The sequence below is a fragment of the Eufriesea mexicana genome, unplaced genomic scaffold (assembly GCF_001483705.2).
Source record: "Eufriesea mexicana isolate 0111107269 unplaced genomic scaffold, ASM148370v2 scaffold124, whole genome shotgun sequence".
Lineage (NCBI taxonomy): Eukaryota > Metazoa > Arthropoda > Insecta > Hymenoptera > Apidae > Eufriesea > Eufriesea mexicana.
Genome location: NW_016908357.1, coordinates 1806629 through 1831139, shown reverse-complemented (window position 1 = coordinate 1831139; position 24511 = coordinate 1806629). Strand labels below are relative to the sequence as shown.

The following is a 24511-nucleotide window of genomic DNA, read 5'->3' as shown; positions in this document are numbered from 1 at the left end:
TATTATTATTATTATTATTATTATGATTATTATCATCATTATTATTGTGTAAAATACATTGAAAACACGATGGGACTTATCTCAGCGAGTCCTCATGGTCCCAGAAATATTTGGCACGCGGTGACAATGCATTTGATGCAGTGTTTTCCTGTTTTTTTTTTTTTTCTCTCTCTTCTTTTTATCCACTTGTACAGAGTATTTTGTAAGTATTATTAAGCTGGATTAGTATTAAATAACATTGACACGTTACGTCAAATGATGAAAATATTTTTCACTGTGTTTGAATTCTTCGTCATAAATTTCGCTGCGAGTTCTGTTTTTTGATAAACGTCAATGTTTTTATCTGTCTGTCCGTCTCATGATGCATTAGAGTTGCGTTTAATTCGAGTGGAAATCGATATTTCGTTTCACGAATATAGCACGTACCTGTGTCACGTATTTTCATCTGTTTCAGACATTTACCGCGCGCAAATTACATCGGTTCGTACTGTGCGAATGTGTATCCGAGGCATTGGAAAAAAGTTTCCTTTACCGTACTCCTATTCGTTTCACTATTGTAAAATGTCACAGAGCGGTCATGATGTTGCGTGCAATCGATACACCAAATAGTCTAATGTTTTTGATAACGTTATCTATAGATAATGAGAATTGTACATTAGGTAAAATACCGTGGTAGGTTTTATAGTTTTTGCAGTACATTATTTATTATATTAGAGGGAAAAACGTCTCGAATGTCGATTAAACGAGGTGGTACTTCAGTCGGCGCGTGTTACCGCCGTACGTGTCGAGGTACCATTCTTTTTAGCCTCGTTTCTGCGATTCGCGGACAACGTGTTGCCAAAACTTTAGTAACATTAACGTTTTAATGTTACAAGGGGAAATCACGACGAAAACAATTCGACACCGATAACCTGGTCGCTAGAGAAATCGAACTGATTTATCACTCGTGAAGTTAGGGTACCGCTTCTTTTTCAAACCGTACTACAACTTTCGATAATTTCGTACAAGTCCACCCTTATTTATCTTATCGGAATTTTACTCGCTAAATGGTACGCTACGAATCAAAGGAATTCTTTTAGATCAAGGGCATTACTAGAAATCGCAGGATAGTTGCATACCCTGATGTTAGATTCAAATCATCGGTACATCGTTTACGTTATTGTTAACTAGCCAATTTTAATCGGTCATTCGAACCATAAATTTGTATTAAACCGTACTGTCCTTTGTTAGTCGGATATTAAGCGTTTAAACGCCGCTTCTCTTAAAACATTTCATTCGAACCAATGCCAATGAAGTTTTATGGAAAAGCATGTTCGAGTGGCCTACGCATGAAGCACATGTCAGAAGATACTTTTAACTCTGTCGTTTTTTAATTAAGATAATGGATATGCCACGATGTGATACGCAGTTATAGCGACGAAAATAGTTACGTGAAAGAGATTTTCTGAACATTTACAGAACATTTGCATTGTCATATCTGTTGTTTTTGATTGTTACAGTTTTCTCGTACACGTATATGTGTATGTGTATATATATATATATGTATACGTAAATATATGTATATATGTATACATATATATATATATATGTATAGAAAGAGAGATAGAGAGAGAGAGAGCGAGCGAGAAAAAGAAAGAGAGAGAGAGAGAGAGAGAGTGTTATATGATATTCGTGTTTTGGATGTGTGCGCTATTCTTTTCTATTTTTACTTTTTCTCGTTTTGTAGATATTACTCGTGTTTCGTAGGCGAAATTGTATATTTTTGTTTGTTGCATGCTTGAGTTTTAACTAAGTGTTAAGTTTCTGTGGGGTGTCAGACGTGTCTAAATAGATGCGTGCATTCATCAAAATAAAGTGGTCCCGAGAATTCGCGGACCGCTGAAATAGACTAATATTGTATAAAGATTATGCACAATTACGCGAAATGACGTTTCAAAATGATTATCAAATGTAAATAGTAGATAAGAGAACGTGCATATAATTAATCTCATGACTTTCGGAAATATAGTACAAGACAGCACTCCTGAATTGATATGCCATTCGGTGTACATTTATACGTTCAGTGTACATTTAATAAGTACCTTGGTGACTAATAAACATCTCATATAACTGTGCCTCTATAAAAATATGTCACGATACTTTCTATACTGAAAAAAGGAAAAGAAATCCGATACAATTTATCCCCGGTACGTATAAGTGAGGAATATCAAGAATTCTTTTTTTATCGTGGTGTATTTTGTAATTATTTCATTTTCGATACTCACCTCCCTTCCCTGGAACATGTCGTCGATGCTTTTTATTAAACTTCCCACGTATAGCGAGATAGAGATATAGATAGAGATAGAGATAGAGAGAAACGAATCCTGCGAAAGGTAGAAGTAGTTTTCCAATCGAAATCTACTAAAAGCTCTTGTAATTAGTAACGCATACCACATTACAGCAGTTTATTGGGTCTTGTGTAATATTTCGTACAACAGTGTAACAGAGTAAAATTCCTTACGGATCTCCATACATTGACCATCTTCGTCGCGGTATCGTCGTATAATTAGACAAATAATATCCGATTTCCGGCGATCTGTCCTCAACCCGTGCTTCTTTCGCTGATCGTGCAACGACTGGTCGTGTTTTAGAGTCCTTTATGCGAAACATTGTAGTTCCATCTCCATGCCTGACATTGTAATTATTATAGGAAGCATAAAAGGACGAAATAACTTAGTATCCTGCCAATTCAGCGAACGTGGAGTCCATCTCGTCAGCGAGCGACTTGTATCTGTCCTTGTTGATGCCCAATTCGTCTGGAAAATTTCATAAGATGCTTGAATTTCTTTCATATTTTCCCCTCTTCATATTTCTTTATCACGACTCTTTTTACAACTAATCAATAACGGTCCTACGTATTTTCTACTTGAGTTTTATGCGTTTGCCCGGTAAACAGTCGCAATTCGTTCAGAATTGCAGACGTTTCGAGTAACTCGGTTTAACGAGCTTTCGTTTACCGGTCAAGCACGGATCGGTACACTACTCGTTTTAATGAACCTAAAGTCCCAGTTTGGAATTAACGTGAACGTAGATATCATCGTTTGTTCGCTATGAAAGGAATGGTTAAACCCTAGGCAAAAAGACATTATTACATGGAAATGTTTCGATGTAGTGACATTTGTCCTAAGAAAAAAAAAAGAAAAAAAGAAAAAGAAGAAAGAAACAGAAAAAGCACACTTTGTAGCCTGGTCAAAATTTAAGAATGTCGTACAACGTGGTGTATTTCGGTGTGTTTGTACGATTTAAAACTGTACACAAAAAGCATCGTGTAAAAGCAAACATTAAACGAAGCGTTAATACTTTATCAGTTTACTCGAAGCATGCAAGAATCGTGAGGTGTAGTATACCTTTGCACGAGTGTAAGGCAAACAGTTTTGCGAGGGTTGGCAAATGTACCTGACGTACGACGGCCCACATAAACGTGCGAAGCTTTTTTTTTTTTTTTTTCTTAATTTTATTCTGTTAAGCGCCTTGTGTGCTCGCGTGTTCGTGTTCGCGTATATTAATAGACAATGTGAACGATAAATACTAATTAATCTATTTTTATAACATAAAGAGAAAACTAAGCAAAGCGTTCCCAAATCGGACGATTGAAAGGACAACGATCGAATAGCAAATTAAGGGGGGAAAAAAAGAAAGGACATTACAAGAAAATTAAGTCGAACGAACAGATCTTTGAAGATGAGCGATGATCGATGAAAAAAAAATGAATCTGTAAACACAAGAAAAAAGCAGAAAAACATAAAATGCATTTTTAACGTCTTCGTTTAGAGGGATTTCGCGGTAAAAAGAATTCGTCGCAACGAGGATCAAAAATACGCCCAATTTTGGAAGCTTTTGGAGCAGAAAAGAAAAAAGAACAGCTAAAGCGGTAAAGTATCCTTGAAACGGACAGGATAACGAGACAGAAACGGCTATAGAAATGTTTCGTGTATAGGAATAAACGAGAAAATTTGAAACGAGTGATATTTTAGCTTTTTTTTTTTAGTAGCCAGAAAGCTCAGAGAATGTCTTGTCCAATTCTTCGCAAATCGTTTTGCGTTTCTCCTTCTGCTGGTGCAATACGTCTGTAAAGAAAATCAGTTGTGTTGCACGATGAAGTGTCGGTCATTAACGCGGATATCTATTAACGAACAACTACCTTTGCAATCTCTGCAACTATAAAGCAATTTGTGCTAGTAAAAGTGGATATTTCTTTTTTGAATATCAAAAAGTCTTGGAAATATTCAGCCCAACGACCCAGATAGACTGAATCATCGGGGTAACGCGATATTCGTAAAAATGAATCATCTCACGACGCGTGCAGCATCTACCAAAATGCGTTTGACGTTGTTCGAGGTTGGCAAATTGACTACGAGTCTTTGGTTCCATCCCATTGGAACGGTAGAACGGAAGCTTCGTTGTCACTTTGCCAAGTTACGTCAGACATACGTTCGCATACGGTAGAAAGTACTCCGAGGGCAATCTGCAGCAACAAAGTGGCAAATATTTGACGGAAAAGAAAAATAAATCCCTTATTCGTGAAACGGCGCTGTTTATTTATCATTTCAACGTATAAATCACAAATGGAGAAGGTGTTAAAAGAAGTGTTCGCGTATATTAATAGACAATGTGAACGATAAATACTAATTAATCTATTTTTATAACATAAAGAGAAAACTAAGCAAAGCGTTCCCAAATCGGACGATTGAAAGGACAACGATCGAATAGCAAATTAAGGGGGGAAAAAAAGAAAGGACATTACAAGAAAATTAAGTCGAACGAACAGATCTTTGAAGATGAGCGATGATCGATGAAAAAAAAATGAATCTGTAAACACAAGAAAAAAGCAGAAAAACATAAAATGCATTTTTAACGTCTTCGTTTAGAGGGATTTCGCGGTAAAAAGAATTCGTCGCAACGAGGATCAAAAATACGCCCAATTTTGGAAGCTTTTGGAGCAGAAAAGAAAAAAGAACAGCTAAAGCGGTAAAGTATCCTTGAAACGGACAGGATAACGAGACAGAAACGGCTATAGAAATGTTTCGTGTATAGGAATAAACGAGAAAATTTGAAACGAGTGATATTTTAGCTTTTTTTTTTTAGTAGCCAGAAAGCTCAGAGAATGTCTTGTCCAATTCTTCGCAAATCGTTTTGCGTTTCTCCTTCTGCTGGTGCAATACGTCTGTAAAGAAAATCAGTTGTGTTGCACGATGAAGTGTCGGTCATTAACGCGGATATCTATTAACGAACAACTACCTTTGCAATCTCTGCAACTATAAAGCAATTTGTGCTAGTAAAAGTGGATATTTCTTTTTTGAATATCAAAAAGTCTTGGAAATATTCAGCCCAACGACCCAGATAGACTGAATCATCGGGGTAACGCGATATTCGTAAAAATGAATCATCTCACGACGCGTGCAGCATCTACCAAAATGCGTTTGACGTTGTTCGAGGTTGGCAAATTGACTACGAGTCTTTGGTTCCATCCCATTGGAACGGTAGAACGGAAGCTTCGTTGTCACTTTGCCAAGTTACGTCAGACATACGTTCGCATACGGTAGAAAGTACTCCGAGGGCAATCTGCAGCAACAAAGTGGCAAATATTTGACGGAAAAGAAAAATAAATCCCTTATTCGTGAAACGGCGCTGTTTATTTATCATTTCAACGTATAAATCACAAATGGAGAAGGTGTTAAAAGAAGGGGAAAATATCGCAAGCTTACCTTCGAGCCTGTCAACCTCCTTCTGGAGCTTCTTAACAGTTTTCTCAGCGAACTCAGCGCGGGCCTCGGCCTCCTTTAGTTTCACCGTTAGGGTTTTAAGCTGGCGTTTAAATTCCTCGACTCTTTGATTAGCCTAATCACATACAGTCAGCTAAATTATATTATTCGAATTCATTTGCAAACATCGAAGATGACGACAAACTCACCTTCTCTTCGGATACCTCCAACGATTTCAAGCTGTTACCCACGACTTTAAGTTCCTCTTCCAGCTCCATGATCTTGCTGTATCAATCGCGAGGAATGGCATTAGACAGAACACGTTAGGCAGAGAGGATTATCGACGAATTACGCTGGATAAGGAGGAAGTACTCACGCTTCACCGGATTTGACTCGATCCTCGGCGACTTCCAGCTCATCTTCAACGAAGGCCAGCTTTCGCGATACTTCGTCCGATTTTCCATCAGCGTCCTCAGCAAGAAGACGCGCCTCCTTCAGTTGGTTCGTCAGTTGATCCATCCTCTCTTCATCCTGCTGTGCACGGTTTTCCAATACTTTGCACATACTGCAATTACGTTCGTTAGCATAATTCCATAACTCGTGACATTCTACGATTGTTCTCTTTGACATTTACCGGCTGGATTCGTCAGCAGCTTGAGAAGCTTCGGCCAGCTTGGCGGTGGCGGTGTTTAAACGTTCTTCGGATCTTTCCAAATCCTCCTCGATCAGTTGCACTTTCCGGTTCAGAGCGGCAACCTCGGATTCAGCCTGAAATTAGAAAGCTCCCGTGACTCATTGACCCTTGTTGCTCTCTCTCAAGAGAGAAGGAGCAGGGAGAATAGGGCGAAGCAGATGATCCTCCTAGTTACGGAGCGCCATTGCCAGTATAAAATCACATCGTAATGAGTCATGGATCTTAAAACGAAGGAATCACGATATAAATACGAAATAAAATTGCCCGGGGAAAAATTGACTTAGACTTTGGACCCAGTCCAAGATAAACTGGAGCAATGACAGTTAGAGTGAAATTTTGATAGCTAACAGGGTAACGGAAACGGTGCGAAGGTTACTCACGTTGGTCAAAGCTTTTTCCTTTTCTTCGAGATCCTTGTTGGCCTGTTCCAGAGCTTGTTTATTGGCCTCGAGATCGCCCTCTACCTGGGCAAGCTTCTTCTGCAATTCGCTCACCTCTTCGTTCACCTTATCCGCTCGCATATTCGCCTCCTTCGCCTGTCCTTCGCAGGCATCGGCTTTATCCATCGCGTTGTCCTTCTCAAGCTTCATCGCTTGCATCTTCTTCTTGATCGCGTCCATGGTGGCGGCCTTTTTCTTTTGCCGGCTTCCTTCAAGAAACTATCGAGTTTGCTGAAATTGTCCATTTCCCTTTCGTTTAGCGATCGATCGATCAATATCATTTAGAGCCGTCTGATTAGGCGTTAGACATTCGGGTACATGGCAATCGTTGTGTGACAATTCGATGGACCAGCATAAATTTCCTCTGTCCAGCGTTAGTGGAATCGTACGTTAACAGCGTCTATTTCAGGGGGCAAACTATTTTTTCTTATTTCCGACAAACGAAACGATATTACGAATTTAGGGTAAAGGTGGGCCATCTCGAGCGGTCTGTTCTTCCTCAACGTCGCGATAATTGTCCGTCGTATAAGTATCCTTTACGCCTACTCGAAAGCTGCACGGTTCATCACGCGCGAGTCGTCATCGTTTTAACCCTGAAAATAGACGATCCCGTATCCGAATAAAGTACACGGTAGGTTAGACGGAGAGGCTTGCATATTTTCACGATCCCAGTGAGTCGTGCGAGTGATAATCCGGTGGATGATACCGTCCGGCTTCGCGATGACGAGGAACGGGGCACATCGGCGCGTCTACGAAAATAGCATCCATAGGGCAGGCTCTATAAATATGCGCGGAACGGCGAAGAGAGGATGGCGGCCGGCGTTAGTGAGGCCGCGAGGCGAGGAGGCCAAAAAGCACGAGCGTAACCCAGAAGAACGGGCTTTACTTGGCCGCCACCGACGACCGACATTCGATCTAACTGCCGCGTATTAATAGCATTTACGAAATCATCGTCGCCACCTCGCGATCTCGCGATCTCGCCATTCGATTCCATATATTCGGTTTTTAGGATGTCTCGAGCGAGCCGTGGTACTCTTCGTTTAACTTCCCTCCACTTTTTCTCCGATCGCAACGATAAAGGAGAGTTCTGTTCGTAGATAGGTACAAACGCACCGTCCATCGCGATCGCGTTCGTATTTCTCGCGTAAAATATAGATCGTAAAGAACCGATTTATTAACACCGTGGATATACTTGAATGAAGCCGAGATTACGGAATCCGCGGGATTATACCGAATTAAATCGATCGTGCGGTAGCTGAATGGCAATGTTCGACCTCTTTTCCGGATATTAATAGCAGCACCTGGAAGGTTTTGGCATCTGGTTACCCATTAATGCCAAAATGACATCACGAAACAGATCCTCGATGGGTTAATAATAATAGCGGATTCCTTGGATTATTTAATCGCAAACAGGCATAGTTAGATATTCGTTAGGGGGACTTTGATGGCGCTCGAAGGGTTAATCGCGTAGATAGATCGTTATGCGAATGCTACTTACGACATTGCGTTATGTTAAGTCCAAAAGCAAATTCTTGAAGCGTTAGCTGTGCTGTTGTTAATTGGCAGCGGTTAATATGTCGCAAAAGCGTTCTGGTTCCTCCTATTTCATACGTTCATCTTCCTGCAAGCATTTCGATCATTGCTAAGCTTTAATCGCGTGAACCGCGTGACGTTTAACATCGATACGGAATTATCGTGTTATCAGTAACGCCGATCGATCGATGCGAAACAGTACATCGAGCTTAACATTTGAGAATACGCTGGTCGGCGGATTCGCTACGCGAACGTTAGCGGTTGAAAATAGAACATGTAAACGAACCGATTCGATGATGGCAACCGGTTTATTTTTGCCGCGAAGTGGACCACGATATTTCATCTTTTCCCGTTGTCACTTGAAATGTCTTCGTTGCGCGATATATCATGATCGAGGAAAAATCTCGTGAAATAAAAACGCATGTTTTCTATTTCCAAGGACTACGCTCGTTAACGTTAAGCGATGTTACAGGATTAACGCTACTTACAAGCATCGTCAAAGCAGAGAGGATCGTTTAAAACCTTCGAGTCGAAGGCTTCTCTGCCATGATTTTCCAATCGGTAGCACTGTCTCGTGGCAAAGCAAAGATTTTCGAAGCTGAAGCTTGTTAGTCGACGAAGCAACTCCATTAGTAGCGTCATTCATCTTCGTGGGAACAAAAATGAGCGATTAGTCGAACTAGACTTCCTTCGCGAGGTTCCATCGTCGAAGTTGAGAAATCTTGGAATCTTGCATCGTAGTCTTGTCTTCATGATAAATACTTCACGATTGGAAATCTCACTCACACGATCATCCACATCCTTCCTCTCTTTCTTTCTTTCTTTCACACTCGCGTCGCGATCGCGGAATTTATCGAACAAGCTGATCGAGCTGCGGAAACGAAGCGAAGACAACAGCCAGAGTAATAGAAGAAAAGCGATGGTCGGGAAAGAATCTTCGTGTTAATTCACTTACCTAACCCGAGCGAGTAGAGTGGCGCGAGTCGAGTGTCCCGAGGGTGCTTCGAAAAGCTTCTTCTTCGTCGAAGACGCGGTAATCGAGGCGAAGCCGAAGGTGGGGAGCCCAAAAATGGACCGCCACAGAAAGTTCTACGGGGGTGGGGCCCTGCACGTTTATTTTCTGCTCGCGCCTCCTCGAAAATTTCTCTCACCTTCCAATTCGAATATGTTAGCTGGATCCAGCGATCTTCGAGTTTACAGATCGATTTCAAATTACGAAAGGAACGGAAATCGAAATGAGCTATGACATATCGTTTTAAACACTCTTCCAACCTTCCACATATGTCTTATTATCTACTATCTCGATATATCTTATCTACTTGTGTTTACCTTATTCTTATAGAAATTACGATTAAGCTTATTATAATCGCGTTATTATTAAGGCATATGTACTGTACGGCGTTGGGACGAAAATTGGGATGAAAGCGCTCGATAAAGGTCCCCGGTGATCCGACCGTGGCCCATCACGTCGTTCGTTGCTATTTTCGAGTGTTTTGTAGCGCGTTATACATCGAATAGGAGCTTTTAACTAGCTACAATCAGACGGTTAGAAACAATAAACGTCTTGCTCGGTAGCTATAGCGTAACCAACCTTGAAAAAAACCCGTAAATATAATGTTACCAATGATGGCGAAGGAGCCGATGTTCATCCTGTTTACCCCTTTCGAGTTTTCCAAATCTTCCTTGTCGCTTTGTTCTCGCATCGAATAAAATAAATTAATCGAATTTCTTTTCGATAAATAAAATTATGCAAATACGTTCTGGTCGGATAGAAATGTCGCTGTTGAGAATTCGGTGCTTAAAATATCTGCTTTAATAACCCAACCAGGCTCAGTCACGGCGCGAGCGAGTTTCCGAAAAATTGAGAGATCGTTAGACGGAGAACGTAAATGTTGCCGCGAAAATTTTTATATCGTAACTTTGTTATATTGTAATTTAACTCGCACCGTCCATTACGATGTTCACGGAATTCCTCATTTACGAAAGGTTTACTACGTTTATTCCAACTTTGTTTCCCTTATTTCATAAAATAGAAAGTATGCTAACTCTTTGTCACGATTCTTGCAATTTTATTGCTCAATTGTATTCGTGATGGATACATAAATGAAAGTGTCGTATGATAATGCTGGATATTATAAAGGATACATAAATACTTATAAAATAACTTCAAAGAGGTACGATATACAATCCGTTCGTGTGGTCAGTAATAATTGAATAGATAACAACGAAGTCTCTTACTTGTTCGTGGTGTTTGACAGGAGGTTATACGAAGAGTACGTCATTTTCATGATCTAGAGTGCACGCTCGTTAGAATTGCGATAATCTTTGGTATTAATACTCGGAGATGTTTGAATTCTACTCACTGTCATGAAAGAATTCGCAGATAAAATAACCAGGTGACCACTGGTCATTCTGGCAGGTCTCCTACATCTGACTATGATCAATAATAAGTCCTTTACTACGTGAGCAGGAAGTGCTGTCCAGTCCATTTCGTAAATAGCATCGCTTACTTTGTTGCTCTGCAAACAGTTACGAAAAGGTATTAGAGAAAATCGTTATTTCTTGCTGTGCCTGTGGGCTTACAGAAATATAGGTACTGACGATACGAACGAAAATATGATTTCCACCACTGCGCGAATTTCTATTAGTGCTAATGTACTCGAACATGTAACGATCGGATAGAAACGAAAGACAGTGCCAACCTTCAACGTCAACTCGTTTCCAAACCAGCAGTATAAATACACTTGCATAAGTATACAGCATAAATAGGAACCGCTCCAGACGAAGTTCATACTAAACGGATTTATCGTAGAAATTTTGTAGATGCTCAGACACATTACCAGCGAGCTTATGGAAAACTGTAGGAAAATCATGTATTGGAACACGGTGTTTACTGTTTCAACGAATCTGGAATCAAATCGTAACGCAGCGAAATGCAATATTGAAAAATCACACGATTCAATGGAAAATGCTGAATGTTTAATTACTCGTAAACTTCGAGGTGATGTCGAACCAAGTTCCTAATAATTTTTCGATATCTTGTCTTCAAATTCTGCCTAGACACGCTGTTGTTTCCCGTTGCCACCAACAAAGAGGAGAAATTTTGAGCACGATGACAAAATATCTCGAATTGCGCGCCAACTTGTATCATCAGGCCCGAGATTAGGGTTTCGTGGCCTACGCTGGTGTTTGCACAGATCAATAGACAAATCGTTTGATACAACAAGGATATCGTGTACAGTTCATCCGAAGACAAGTCATATGGCACCCAATCAGACAGGGGTAACGTCCTCGTACTTATGAGCTTTTTGTATTGTAGCACTGTCGCAAAGATCACTGCTGATTTGTTTAGGACATCGCAGTATATCGTTAGTTTTCTGTAACAAACACGCGAGTAATGATCTACGTAGAGATACGAGCACGTTTCATGAAACGATCTTCTTATCCGTTTGAGTCGCAGAGGGTTTTGGAAAAACACTGTCGAAGAATCCCGAACTTTCTCCAACGATAAGTGAGTACGAAATGACCCAAGCAGCGCGATAGCGCTTCTTTTATTTTACGTTATGTGTACCCCAAACGGCGCGATAGCGCTTCGTTTATTTTTCGTCGACGTATACCAATCGGCGCGATAGCGCTTCTTGTACTTAATGCAGCACCAAAAATGCAATAAAAAGATCACATTTAACCCTTTGCACTCGAAAGGTGACCTCTCAGTCACCATTTAATCAAATTCTACAGATCGACGTTAATTAATATATCAAATATAAAATTACCTAGCGATGTGTGGAATGTCGAAGAAAAATAATTCTACGTCTTAATTTGCATATGATTTCTCATTTACCATTTTAAAAATTTCGTCGACTCTATGACAGAGTCTTCGAATCACTATTTTTCTGTAACGAAAAAGTCGTCGAGTGCAAAGGGTTAATTTGTGTGCAATGTAAAAAAGGAATTCATCCAATATTTGTTGATAAACACCATGTTACAAATTATAGGTATTACTCTCCATTTAAATTGTTTGTTCACAACATAAAAATATTTTTAATTTATAATTCCTTATTTTATGAAATGCATCTGTATTACTACATATGCGTACTGTAAGTTTCTAAATATCTCAAGTTTTGTTCGATAAAAATTATCGACAAGATAACAATGAAATACAAAATGTTTTATCTTGTAACGTATTATTGCACTATTATTATAGTATTGTACCTATTGTAAAATATATTATTTACAATATTATTGAAATTATTATAGCTCCTTGTTGAGAAAGAGCTGCGTGATATACTTGAGTCAGTAAATCCGAGCGCGCGACTTCGACAGTCGGGACGCACCGTCAGTTGTCCACAATGCTCGGAACGTGCTGGGTTTCCTCGACGTAAAATCTAAACAACACGACCGCGCTGCTTAAGACTCAAACGGTTATGTGAATCGAGACCTAACGTAGTTGTCGTTTCTCCGTTGGATAATATTTTCCTGCTTGTCCCTCGGAATGAAATTCTCCTTTAACAAGATATTCATCACGTTTATAATTTTTCCTCGTTGCAGGAACAGATTGGCCACTTTGAGACAGACAGCAAACACCGAGATGCCAAGGGAAAATTTGTCAGTCATGGTTTTCAAATTCTTGCTGATTAAAGAATCTATACAGATACAGATCGAGAAAGAATGCAGTAGTAAAATCATGAACACCGAGTAAACATTGTACAGGTGATATTTAAGCGATGAAGACGGCCATTTTGTTGGTCTCCAGTAGCCGCAGTAGGTGAGCAGAGCAAAAGACAGGGGAAGTTTGTGCATGTCCCTTTATCTTACCACTCTCTAATCCAAACGTTCTCAAAAATCTTACATAAATTTTCCTCCAAAGAATTCGGGCGAAGAAACAAGAGAATCTTGTAAAAATATCGTCAAGATCGTTATAGGTTTTCCTTCTTTCTTCATTTAATTCTTTCAATTAAAAAAGCTAATGGTAAAAATGTGATTGTGCGAATACGAAGTACAATTACGCCTAATAAAGTTTTATCAAAGTTCCTTGATCTCGAAGTAGCGTTCTTCGACTGTGCACTGTTCTCCTTCGGCTTGACCAGCTCTTTTCGTTCCTATCGACTTTTTCTTCCAACCATCAGATCGGAATTATTATTATTACACCCATACGCGCACTCTGTACACGTACGGTTATTATTCGGATATAGAAAAGATAATTATTTCCGGGATTAAAAGTTGCGCTTAGATAGAATCCACGTGAACGAAAGCAAATTATCCCCAAAGTCGATTGAATAGTGCTTCTTCCAGCTTTCATAAAGAGACACCGTTTCATCTTACGTCGGTAGAAAGCAAAATATAAAGTCGGTACACGAAGAAAGGGTTGAATTTGTACTGGAAATAAATAATGAACCACCGACTATTCTCCGTTTCCCCTCTACGAAAATGAATAAAGAATAAACCGTAGGGCATGAGTCGCCTCGAGTTTGCTTTTACCAGTCGTTGAAGGTAGACGCTTGCGATGCAATTTTGCGTGTAGTGCGTGTTTGTTCAACGATCATGTCAATTTCAGAAACTCTCGATTTGCGAGCGAGGAAAAAGAATTAACGAAAGGTAAAGTCCTTCGCGTTCTACGAATAGCATCGTAGAGTAGAAAATGAAAATTTTCGAGTAGAGTTCTTTCGTTCAGTTTCAACCATGAAGATAAAAGCTAGCAGGAAGGCAATTATAATGGGTATGTGTCTGAATTTACGCGGTTCGACTATGTAGTAGTAAGTAGAAAGCAGTGTGGGGAATTTATTTAGAGCAACGATATCGGCGAATACTGGAATACTACTTATTTAATCTAATTTCACGTATATTTAAAGTTTGGTACTTGGTTCGAATAGCAATCTTCGCTCCGCGAACAATTCGATAGAAAAATTCCAGTATCAGGCTCGCAATATGCTCAGCTGACGATCAGTGATTAGAAGTTGCGCTAAAATCGTTTAAAAATCTTTGTGTAAGGATTATAAAAATTATTTGCGATACCGTCGATATTAAGTTTTTAAACCTCACTCGAATATTCTAAATTTATTACATCTGAACGCTACATAATTTACCGCTAGATTTCAATTACTCTTTCCTTCTTCCCTTATTCTCATGCTTCCATCAAGTGATAAGAAATCCAAGAAGAACGTGGTTCTTCAATCGTTCATTTACTATGGTTATTTTGTTTGTTGCAGCATGTTGTACGCCGAGTAAATTGCTTTTATCAACTGTAACAGACGATAATTTACAAAATATAATTTGTAATGCGTGACGAGACAATTTCGTTCTGAAAAATGAGGAGTGAGAAATTTATTCGACAACGATACGAAAATTCATGGCTTCGGATAAACGCTTGAAAATGACTGGCTCGGAGAAATGTCAAAAATGACATTTGACACGTAACGGATACCAACACCTTTGAAGGATTCCAGGTCCATGGGTAAAACGTATGCACTGGTAATTTGGACAGGTATTAACGAACGTGTCATAATGATCAAGAGAATCCTTTTAGCGTCCTTGCTCATAACTGGCCAATTACTGTGAAATATTATATTAGGAATCTCGAGGCTCTACGGAGATAAAAATTCCACGAGATATTCTTCTAGGACATGGAAGGTAACTCGATGGCTAGTAATTACGTACCTTGGATTTCGCAATGTCGCCGTGCCAACAAAAGAAAAACGATTGAACCAACCCGCAGAGAATGTATATTAAAGCATCTATCGTCTGAGAGCCTACCTTGACTTGCGTCATTCGATAGAGGTTGAAGCACATCCCGCTTGCACTTGCTACAAATTGGAGACACATTATCGCGCTGAACAAATCGTTCACCTTTTTGCTGTAACTGAAATAATCCAAGCTGATATCATTTCAATTTTGTTCCTGTAAGTTATTTCGCTAGTTCGCTACTCTATTTAGACAAACCTGTATATTAATTTGTGATGACGAGCACAGCGTTTCAACTTCCCTATCTTGTCCCCTTCGATATTCTTCAGACGATGCTCGAGCAATTCGAATTGACAACAAATATGAAGCAACAGTCCGGCAAATAGAGTGTCGGAAACAATGATAGCGATACACGTGACCGTTATGCTGATGATCTGATGAAGCACGATTAGAGAATATAAAAGCCACGAGGAAGTACAGTCGAATGGTAACCACACGCGATGCGGTAATTTTTGATATTTAAAATTAATCGCCGTTACAACAAGGGTGCAAGCCACGTAGCTCATAATTTGTACCGTGTAAAGGATCGTGAGTTTTCTGTAAAAGAAGAGACCAATGGCATTATTCCTATGGTGGTGAAAAAGAGGGAGACACTTACTCGACTTGTTTTTCGAATTTCGTGAAAATTTTCTTATCCTTCGCGTCGACTGGCATGAATGGCCCATGTTCGAGAATGTTCAACAGGCTTTCGATAGTTTTTCGTTTAACGGCTAAGTTAAGCATTTTCAAGCTTGTGATGAAGGTCGTGATAGTTACGCCGATATTTTCGCACAGATCATTTTGATTTCCCACGTTGTAAATAGCGTCGAAAATTAGCGTTGCAACGAAGGTCCATATAAACGATATTACGACAACCATGTAAATGTTGTACAGAAATCGTTTCTTCGGACAATTTGACGCGAGCGGCGGATGATATCCACTAGCAATGAAAAGTTTTAACGTCCATCGTAATATGAGCATTGCGGCTTATTTCATCTACTCTTTGATCACCTCCGATTGAATTTTTATTTTATTGGTCGAGCAAGAGATTGAAAACAGGTCTTGGTAGAAGAGAAAAGATGGATATCCAGTTCGATGCAGTCCTGTCAGCTTTGGTAATTGTCAGTTGTTACGCGAAAACTCTGGTACCCGTGACATTCGATTCTACTAATGCTCAGGAGACAATGATATTATATTCTCTCAGATACAACAGCTCGATCTTGAAATTTATCCCCGTGCAATTGTCGTAGTTACCTAGGACGTATCAATAAGGCAACGCGATGCAAATGTTGCATTTTTAAAAATTGCCTAATAACACCATGTATATCTTATCATCGATTATGTCATTCCGCCTCACGAACGTTGTTCTATATTTCTAGTTATCCGGCTAGCTTCCTGCGGCTCTCCTTCATTACGTTGAAATATAGATGCTCCACTAAGGAACTAAACATAGTCGAGTGTGTTATTTATGCGAATAGTTACGTTCAACCTGCAACTGGATGTAGTCGCACAAATGACCTCGTGGAAGAAAGAAAACATGGAAAACGCGGGAATAGACGTAAAGACAACGCAATCACCCTGTCTATAAACGAATTTGCTTATTAACTTATTATCGCGTGGTCCAAAATCTTCTTTATCTGTCGTGAGTTCGACGTAGCGTACACGTTGTTAACAAAATACTTCCTCACCCTTGATCGTAATCGAAATCATGGCTTTACCTTTCTGTTATACACCATTCTCGTTACTCACAGCATCGAAACACTGTTACTTATTTCTGTTACCTTTCAGTCTCGTTATTATCGTGATTAAGAAACGAAGGAGATATAACTATGCTCACCATACGTCCTCGGTTGCGTGTATACCATTTGTGCGGTTTCCAACGATGGATTTAGCGAATCAAACCACACGAGTAGCCACGATGCATCCTTATGCGATTACATTTTTAACAAACAAGGTGGGAACTGAATCTCTCGTGTGCGAGACGATGAAATTTGTGAAGTGTCGCGTTTCGAGTGCTATTCGAGACACGAATTGCAAGCACGGTGGCTATGCGAAAACGTTTGTACATTCGAGGCGGACGTGGATTTTACGAAGGTTTCGTGTAATTTCGTGGAGAAAAGAGGGAAAAGGCGAAAGGAAAATTTGTCGCGGGGCACGAAGCACGCATGCCTACGAATTTCTTCTTACGAGAGAGATAAGAGACGAGATCCTTTCTTCTACCACGAAGTCGGTATTTAAATATTATCGGTGTTATTAGCGGATTAGAGTGTTTCTAGAGTTTATTACCGTGTATGCTATATTCATCGGTAAGTACATCTGCGAAACGTGTTCCCTCGGAAGAATCGAAAGGGATAGGTTTAGCGACAGGTAGACCTTTCCATTCGTATTACGACTCTTTGGTTTGTCGTGTAGCGACCATCATTCTCGCACTCGCCACTAGATGGATTCCGCCTTCGAGGACTATCCCGCGAGTCCTCGGAAAACTCTCAGTTCCTATATATATATAACTTCCCGTCCTTCCAATAGCATCCCCAGTGTCTAAGGCAAGGGCCTGCTCACTTTTGCCTTGACCTCCGAAGGTGACGGACGTACAGACCGATCCTCCTCCAGAGTCGAAGCCCTTACTGAAGCGAGTATACCTGCACTATACCGAGAGTGAAAACTTTTCTTGTGTAGTGGTACAAGTTCAAGAAATAGACAGTACACGAAGAATACAAGGGAATAATCCCTCAGCCACGGCGGATAATAATTTAATAATAACATCAAGGAATGACATAAACAGTGGAAGTGTCATAGACAAAGTGATAGAAATAATTAAAGTAAAAGGATTATCAGAGAAGCGGATAAATAAAATAAATGCCCGCGTAAACAACACCATCAAAGAGGAAAGGAAAATAGCTGCAAAACCAGTGCCAAACCTAATTGTGAAATAGAAACCATTAATATCACCGCCACTGAAGCTGCCCATTATGGCGCCAACAAAAAGGCCATCAGTCACCAGCCAGACACCAGAAGCAAGCGGGAAATCCGCACAGCCGAAATACGATGAATTGGTGCAAATCATCGAAAACCTGAATGAAACAGTAAAGCTTCTCTCGAAGCAGCTCGAGGAAGAAAGGGCGAAGAATAACGGGGGAAATCCTCGTCCCTCGCCGACCAGCCGTGCCGAGCAGCCGACCGTGGCACCTAGGACTACGGAAACCGCCACAGCCCCGGAGAAAAATCCAACAGCGTCCGAAGACAGCAAAGAGCAATGGACAAAGGTCGGATCAACAAGAAGACCTCGTCCCAGCCAACCTACGAGCTCAGTGGCCAGCAGCAGCACGAGTCATCAACGCCAGCCCCAAAGGATGGTAGCAGCACCTCCACCATCTTCGAAGAAGATGAAGGAAACGAACATCTCCGAGCAAAGAAGCTCACCGAACGAATAGTCGTGATCATTTTGAAATTATCGTTCACCATCGAATCAAGTCTGCAAAATGTTTGTTTCTTTTCTCCATTCCCATAAGTTGGAACGCGAAAAGAACACGGATTAAAGATAAAGATAAATAAATAAGGAAGAAAGGAAATTAGTGGTTTTCAAACTAACGTTTACAAACGACTCGAGAGACAACGTTATCGCGTGAATGCTAGTCATTTCGATGGGGTACGTGGAACGCATCATGATCATTAACAGATTGGATTTAGTCGTTCCGTCGAGGCGAGGCCAATCGAGTTCGATAATGAAGCATGGAGGCTCTGAACGTAAAAGGCAAGGTTAGAAAAAGGATATTATAATCGAAAGATCCCTCGTTTTCATCGGGGCCAAATACCAATTCCCTGACTTCGTTCCTGTACCAGCAGTGAGCAAATATTTGCATTAATGTTCAGAAACTGAAAATCGATAATTGTATCATTCTCTCGGTCGGGATTTTCGTTTTCAATAACATGTAAAGGTTGATGCACGTATTACTAGCATGCTCACACCGAACTGAACCAAAATCACCATTTTAAACTCTTCGTTTATCACCGTGGCGATTCTGGAATCGTTTCATCGGCGCATGAATCGGTAATGTTTTGAAACTGTCAACTCCTTAACCGAGTTCGTCTTTTGCAATTTCAACGCTCTGCGGACGTTTTCATAGATTAATCGATATTTTCGTAGATTAAGTCCGTTTTAAACGTCCGAACGGTTTGCAAAAGATGGAGGAATCGTAAAGCTGGACGCTTAGCTCGGTTAAGGAGGCAAGAGAAGAATGAAACGTGCAAACACGTGACACCATACCTATATATAAGATCGTGATAACGGACGCACATCTTCGTGCACTTATTCTCGTTTGGTTTTTTCCTTTTCAGACGATATTCGAAGATATTTACCTGGCTAGAGACATACATCAACAGGGCACAGATGAAGCTGTCGCAGGCGACGTGTGCCATAGCACCGATGGATAGACTACTGACATGTTGCAAGTAAACGAAGGTATGTACAGTTAATAGTGGTATAGTTGCATGGTAACCACATTCCATACATTAATACATTAGCTTGTAATTTCCAACCTTCGGCAGACCACCCAATGACATTACAACCGCACCACCGATTGTTCTAGACTAAATATTCCTGATTCGCACAGTTATCTCGGTTCAAACGCTTCCTGTTCGTGCGAAAAATTTGCTACGATAGGAATAATAAAAGAGTTTCCAACAAATACCCCGAGGTAAAGAGAAATTAGTTTCGAATTAGTCACGCGTATTGTTTTACAGAATTTTATTTTAATATTTCAAGAGTCGTTCCTAAAGCCTGAAACGAAAAAAGGAGATGGAAAACAGGAAATTTCCATTCTTTCGATCCCGGTCACGGTGGAAATTCCTGTTTCCTCCCTTGACGTAATATTCGGAAAAGATAGACAAAATTGCCTAGACGGTGGAAAGTACGGCGGTAATATAAAATAAAGGTTAGGATATTTATTAGAAAGTAATTAATCGTATTAGGTAAAATATTCACCTGACCTTTTCGTTGCGTTTCTTTCGAATCTCTATCTCTTCCGTGCTTTCCGGTTGGAAGGGCTTACTTTCCATGTTGGTTATAACAATATTTTTATTTCCGGTCATCATGCTGTATATCTTGCAACAGGAAGCGACCCATGACAGGGTTAAATAAAAATTTTCGCAGAACTCGTCCTCGGTTTTCACGTTCAGCAACGAATCCACGATTGCACGGAACATCGTACCGAATACCGATAACATCGCGTAGCAATAGTAAACGGTGTACACGTAGCTTTTCATTGGCGAAAGCATAGGAAGCCTCCAACAAGCGCACGCTGTCAAGAGGTAATATATCATTCCCATCGAGTTCATCGTTAATTTCTCTCGATTCTTTGTTCTCCACTATTTCCCTTCTTCGCGTTCCATGATTCCGATCACCGTCCAGATTGAATCGACGATTTAATCGCAAATTTTCCTCAACGACCGTGTGCTCTGCCACGCTGGGACTACTTTCCTATTGCCATGGCATCACGACCAACTGGAAATTCCACGAGTCGGAGAAATGGATCGACGAAATGCGAATAACGTATTTAAACGTGTATAGCAACGTAGGATCAAAGAACATCGATATTCCTCGCGATTACTGAAATAAATAAGTACCTATGAGATTGTCAACTCTCCCTCTGCCGTAGGGACTACTCTGTTATTGTTATTTCGGACACATGCACGGAAAATTTCTCGGGAAAACTCCCTTGACATTATTTATTTCCAGTCTTTAAATTACATCGTTTCCCGTCGTTGTTTAGCCAACGTATATATGAATCAGACGGAATAAATGTTTGACGAACAGCAAGCACGAATTCGAGGCGAATTTCTCGTTTGTTTCGAGCATCTTTTTCATCTTGCTCTTTCCTCTTTCGAACGAAAGAAGATAGCCTGACACGCGGAATAAATCTCGGGGAAAATTAACTTCTATTTTCCTACTTTCAACACGAAAATTGTACGCTTCTTCCGGCTCTTCTTCTTTAATCTCGTTATTTAAGTCGTTTTCGCGATTTTCAACGCTAAAAATTTCCAAGCTTCGATGCTCGACGTTTTTAATTCGAAGATATTTCGTTACAGGTATCGACTTACGGACAGATCGGATTTTACCTCGCTATGCGTTCGTTCTCTGAAGCAAATTGTACGTCGAATACGACATTTTCAATATCTGCAAGCAACGTTGTACAATTGTGAATTATTCAAGTTCATCTAATACTTATATGCATACGTGCGTATACGAGACGCTTACGAGCCAAAAGCGATTAAATTCGTTCCTTCAAACGTTTCATCGATATCGAATTTATGTTTTCCGGTTTAAAATAAATTTCCATCTGCCCTTCCACGGAGCTAATTAACCCTTTGCACTCGAGAGGTGACTTTCAGTCACCATTTCATAAAATTGGCAAGATCGGTATTAATTAATATATCAAATTTAATGTAATAGTGTGCGAGGTATCGAAATCAAATAATTCTACAATTCTGTTATTACACAATTCTGTAGTTACTGGTGAAAAAGGTATCGTCTGTATTTTAGTAGAGAATCTTTGAATTTCTACTCTTCTCTAGCCAAACAATCGTCGAGTGCAAAGGGTTAATTTATCGAACGAGCATCTCGTATATGCTTTTCAATTTTTCTACTAACGCTCACGACGGTCTTCAAACTCATCGTAAAGATGTAGGCACAGGTGAGCTCGATGGGAATGATCGCTCTCCTCGCTATGTTCAGCAAACTCTTCCTGCTGCTTATATCGAGACATAGCCAGTCCATTTCGAAAATCGCATCCACCACCTCCACGCTCTGTGCTTGCGCGAATTATCGAATGACAAAGAATCATCATCCACGCTCCACTCTTTTCGATCTCGCAAAGTTAACGCGATGAAATTTACCTTTACTTTCAGCTGATCGCCGTACCAGCAGTAAAAGAAGATCTGCGTCATCATGCAGATCAGATAGAGGACGAATTGCAGGAACCTGGAGCTCATTAGCGGCGCGTTCGCCAATTCGTAGAAGATAAAGCACACTACCAGGGTGCTCGACAGCAGTTGGATGCCTATTACCTCCTTAAACTTCTGCAGTACCGTCGAAGCGTATCTGTTTCTCCACGCAACGCGCACTCAACGTATATTTGAGAAAATTTTCGAATGAGGAAAGAAACGAGAGCCTCGAAAGGAATGTAACTAACCCGTAGAGATAATCGTGGAAACGCACGATCCTCCCGATGTCCGGCTTCGTTTCCTCCACGATTCCCTTTAATCGGTGCTTCAAGATTTCTAGCTGGCTGCACATGTGAACGAACAGTCCGCAAACGATCACGTCGCATGCCACGTTCACAAGCGACGTGCCGATCAGAGCCACGATCTGATGAAAATACGTGACATAGTAGTAATTCGGCAGGGAGTAGTTGAAAGGCAGCCAGGCTCGGTATGTCAGCTTCCGGTTAGCAAAGTCGGTGACAAACGAGCATAGAATCATACAGAGAACCGTGAACTCCACCACAATCGTGTACCAAATTGTGATTGACCTGTAACATCAACCCCTGTACCTAGAGTTCGTCTCTCGTCATTAAATCGTCTAAGTCGGACAGCTCTGTTGTTCTTTCTGAGATGCTGCGAATGATTTAAACGATTAAATAAATTGTAGGCTTTGATCCGCGCTCTTTTCAACTACTCCGTGATAATTTGCGACGATTAAAAGTCAAGAGAGAACGACGTCTCGCGAATGCGATTGGCAAGAGGATGTCAAAAATGTGCCATTCTTGGCATCGCCTGTAAATGCGTAATTTCGAGGTCCTGAAGGAATTTTCTATCCACAGACGATGCCAAAAATGGCCTGTCTTTAACATCTTCTTCTACGTAGCGTTCGTTTACCCGATGCTCTGATCGAATTGCCGTTGGATGACGAGCTCCTGTACATTCGTGGGCTTGCAAGGCTCTTCCTCGAGCTTCTTACTCAGCGTTCTAATCGCTTTGCGGTTGATCAGAAGCGCCACGATTTTGCAGCAGGCGAGAAAGGACGCGATGAACATGTAGAAGCTGTCGCTCAGCTCGTCCACCATCCTCACGTTCAGTATCACGTTCAACAACTGTGAGATGCAGAAAACGTAGAGCAGAAACAGCACCAACGTAGTGTACAGGTTGTACAGAGCCTTGGCGTACACTGCTCGACACGAGACTGGCATCCAACATCCGCAAATGGTCAGTATTTTAAAAGCTGGCTGCAGAATGCTCATTTTTTAGTCGTTACGAGATATAGTACGGAGAAAGAGAAAAATTCGTGGATACTTTAGCAGGTAAATAAAGGAGAATTATACTTTCTTCGATCGGGTGGCCGATATTTCTTATTTCTCTGTTTCTCGGTTATTATTTCTTGTTCTTTCGCGTAAAAAGTCGGTCTAAGATGATATTTATGTGCGCGTGAATCAGACGATATGCTTCTATCAAGAAGGAACTTTTTACTCGCGTATCGATGTCTCGGCGAAATTTTACAAAACACTGGCTACCGTGGATAGATTGTAACTTTGGAGAACGATACCTATAGAAAGCTCTCATTACATGAGAAAGCTATCGTCCACTTTTGTCCACCCTAATATGCACGAAGCGTATCATTATCGTAATGTCTAGCATGTTACGATATTGTCTTTTGAGTTACATTTTTATGACTCCTCTCGGGTAACCATTTATCTTAGAAATAAAGTCTTTTATCATTTATCACAAGATCGATTCGTTTGAGTACAATGGATTCGTTTATTTGCAGAAACCTGTAAATGCCGAGACAAAGAAGACCAATGCAGAAAATCGAGAAAGCGAAAAGAGAAGGAAAGAAATTCAAGCTGTCTACAACGATGAAAGTTATGTTAATAATTTCCCAGTTCTGCGATATTTATTTAATATTTTAAACAGTGTATAAAGAAATACCTTAAGATATTCGTGTAATTTTTGAATTTGTAACAATTTCTATGAGACTGGAAATATAGTGCAAGTTTAAAAAAAAAAATAACGAGTCTTCGATTCATTTCTCTTGTAATTTCCTAACGCGAATTTCAGTAAAGAATGGAGATAGAGCAGGAGAAATAAACAGATTAAATGTACACGAGTAATGACGCTAAATTTTGAGAAATAACGTATCTTGGAGCTCTGTCCCACTGTTAAAAAATCAGCAAAATTGGTCAAGAGTTAGAAGCAGAAAAATACCGCGTGCCACCTCTTGCAGAGTTATATTCTCCTGATACAAAATCGCGAAATCGGTCGGAAATTTTACGGCGAGGCTGCAAAAGCATTGTCCGAGAATTCTTGGAAATGACGTCATTTCTTGGAACTGTCTCGGCGAGCAACTTCCTGTCATATCATGTTCTCCTGATACAAAGTCGTGAAATCAGTCAGAA

At 40.4% G+C, this 24511-nt stretch overlaps 4 protein-coding genes across 5 annotated transcripts; all 4 read right to left on the bottom strand.

The window, feature by feature from the left end:
• Positions 1 to 2413: 2413 nt before the first annotated feature.
• Positions 2414 to 9497, bottom strand: Tm2 (tropomyosin 2). Of its 2 annotated transcripts, none has more exons than XM_017911234.1 (7): positions 9364 to 9497; positions 6816 to 7106; positions 6376 to 6509; positions 6118 to 6306; positions 5951 to 6026; positions 5745 to 5877; positions 2414 to 2795 (listed from the first exon to the last, which is right to left on the bottom strand). In XM_017911234.1, exons 2-7 carry the CDS (start codon positions 7053 to 7055, stop codon positions 2713 to 2715), a joined length of 855 nt encoding a protein of 284 aa, XP_017766723.1. In that variant the 5' UTR covers positions 7056 to 7106; positions 9364 to 9497; the 3' UTR covers positions 2414 to 2712. The 2 variants fall into 2 exon arrangements, with proteins under 2 accessions (XP_017766723.1, XP_017766724.1); XM_017911235.1 differs by lacking the exon at positions 9364 to 9497 and adding an exon at positions 8374 to 8508.
• A 28-nt stretch (positions 9498 to 9525) lies between these two features.
• Positions 9526 to 13208, bottom strand: LOC108555539 (odorant receptor Or1). The gene is made up of 6 exons (XM_017911233.1): positions 12847 to 13208; positions 11396 to 11785; positions 11111 to 11315; positions 10768 to 10927; positions 9738 to 9936; positions 9526 to 9594 (listed from the first exon to the last, which is right to left on the bottom strand). The coding sequence occupies exons 1-5, from the start codon at positions 13206 to 13208 to the stop codon at positions 9887 to 9889; spliced, it is 1167 nt and encodes a 388-aa protein (XP_017766722.1). The 3' UTR covers positions 9526 to 9594; positions 9738 to 9886.
• Positions 13209 to 14596: 1388 nt separating this feature from the next.
• On the bottom strand, positions 14597 to 16106 carry LOC108555406 (putative odorant receptor 92a). Its single transcript, XM_017911033.1, has 5 exons — positions 15745 to 16106; positions 15345 to 15683; positions 15063 to 15264; positions 14834 to 14989; positions 14597 to 14647 (listed from the first exon to the last, which is right to left on the bottom strand). The coding sequence occupies exons 1-5, from the start codon at positions 16104 to 16106 to the stop codon at positions 14597 to 14599; spliced, it is 1110 nt and encodes a 369-aa protein (XP_017766522.1).
• Positions 16107 to 21243: 5137 nt separating this feature from the next.
• Positions 21244 to 23359, bottom strand: LOC108555405 (odorant receptor 46a-like). Its single transcript, XM_017911032.1, has 5 exons — positions 22998 to 23359; positions 22313 to 22657; positions 22017 to 22221; positions 21772 to 21927; positions 21244 to 21297 (listed from the first exon to the last, which is right to left on the bottom strand). The coding sequence occupies exons 1-5, from the start codon at positions 23357 to 23359 to the stop codon at positions 21244 to 21246; spliced, it is 1122 nt and encodes a 373-aa protein (XP_017766521.1).
• Between the last annotated feature and the right edge of the window lie 1152 nt (positions 23360 to 24511).

What these genes read in the sequence shown, in the direction of transcription:
- Tm2 (XM_017911234.1), bottom strand. Translation starts at nt 7,055, where the DNA reads ATGGACGCGATCAAGAAGAAGATGCAAGCGATGAAGCTTGAGAAGGAC. An exon ending in CGAGTCAAATCCGGTGAAGC is followed by an intron (nt 6,027 to 6,117) that starts GTGAGTACTTCC and finishes CGATTGATACAG; the next exon opens with CAAGATCATGGAGCTGGAAG. An exon ending in GGAGGTTGACAGGCTCGAAG is followed by an intron (nt 2,796 to 5,744) that starts GTAAGCTTGCGA and finishes GAAATTTTCCAG; the next exon opens with ACGAATTGGGCATCAACAAG.
- LOC108555539 (XM_017911233.1), bottom strand. Translation starts at nt 13,208, where the DNA reads ATGCACAAACTTCCCCTGTCTTTTGCTCTGCTCACCTACTGCGGCTAC. An exon ending in CATCACCTCGAAGTTTACGA is followed by an intron (nt 11,316 to 11,395) that starts GTAATTAAACAT and finishes ATTTGATTCCAG; the next exon opens with ATTCGTTGAAACAGTAAACA. An exon ending in GAATTCTTTCATGACAGTGA is followed by an intron (nt 9,937 to 10,767) that starts GTAGAATTCAAA and finishes GATTGTAGCTAG; the next exon opens with TTAAAAGCTCCTATTCGATG.
- LOC108555406 (XM_017911033.1), bottom strand. Translation starts at nt 16,106, where the DNA reads ATGCTCATATTACGATGGACGTTAAAACTTTTCATTGCTAGTGGATAT. An exon ending in GCGACATTGCGAAATCCAAG is followed by an intron (nt 14,990 to 15,062) that starts GTACGTAATTAC and finishes TTATCTCCGTAG; the next exon opens with AGCCTCGAGATTCCTAATAT. An exon ending in ACCTGGAATCCTTCAAAGGT is followed by an intron (nt 14,648 to 14,833) that starts GTTGGTATCCGT and finishes CGTCTGTTACAG; the next exon opens with TTGATAAAAGCAATTTACTC.
- LOC108555405 (XM_017911032.1), bottom strand. Translation starts at nt 23,359, where the DNA reads ATGAGCATTCTGCAGCCAGCTTTTAAAATACTGACCATTTGCGGATGT. An exon ending in CAATTCGATCAGAGCATCGG is followed by an intron (nt 22,658 to 22,997) that starts GTAAACGAACGC and finishes CAGGGGTTGATG; the next exon opens with TTACAGGTCAATCACAATTT. An exon ending in TTCCACGATTATCTCTACGG is followed by an intron (nt 22,222 to 22,312) that starts GTTAGTTACATT and finishes GTGGAGAAACAG; the next exon opens with ATACGCTTCGACGGTACTGC.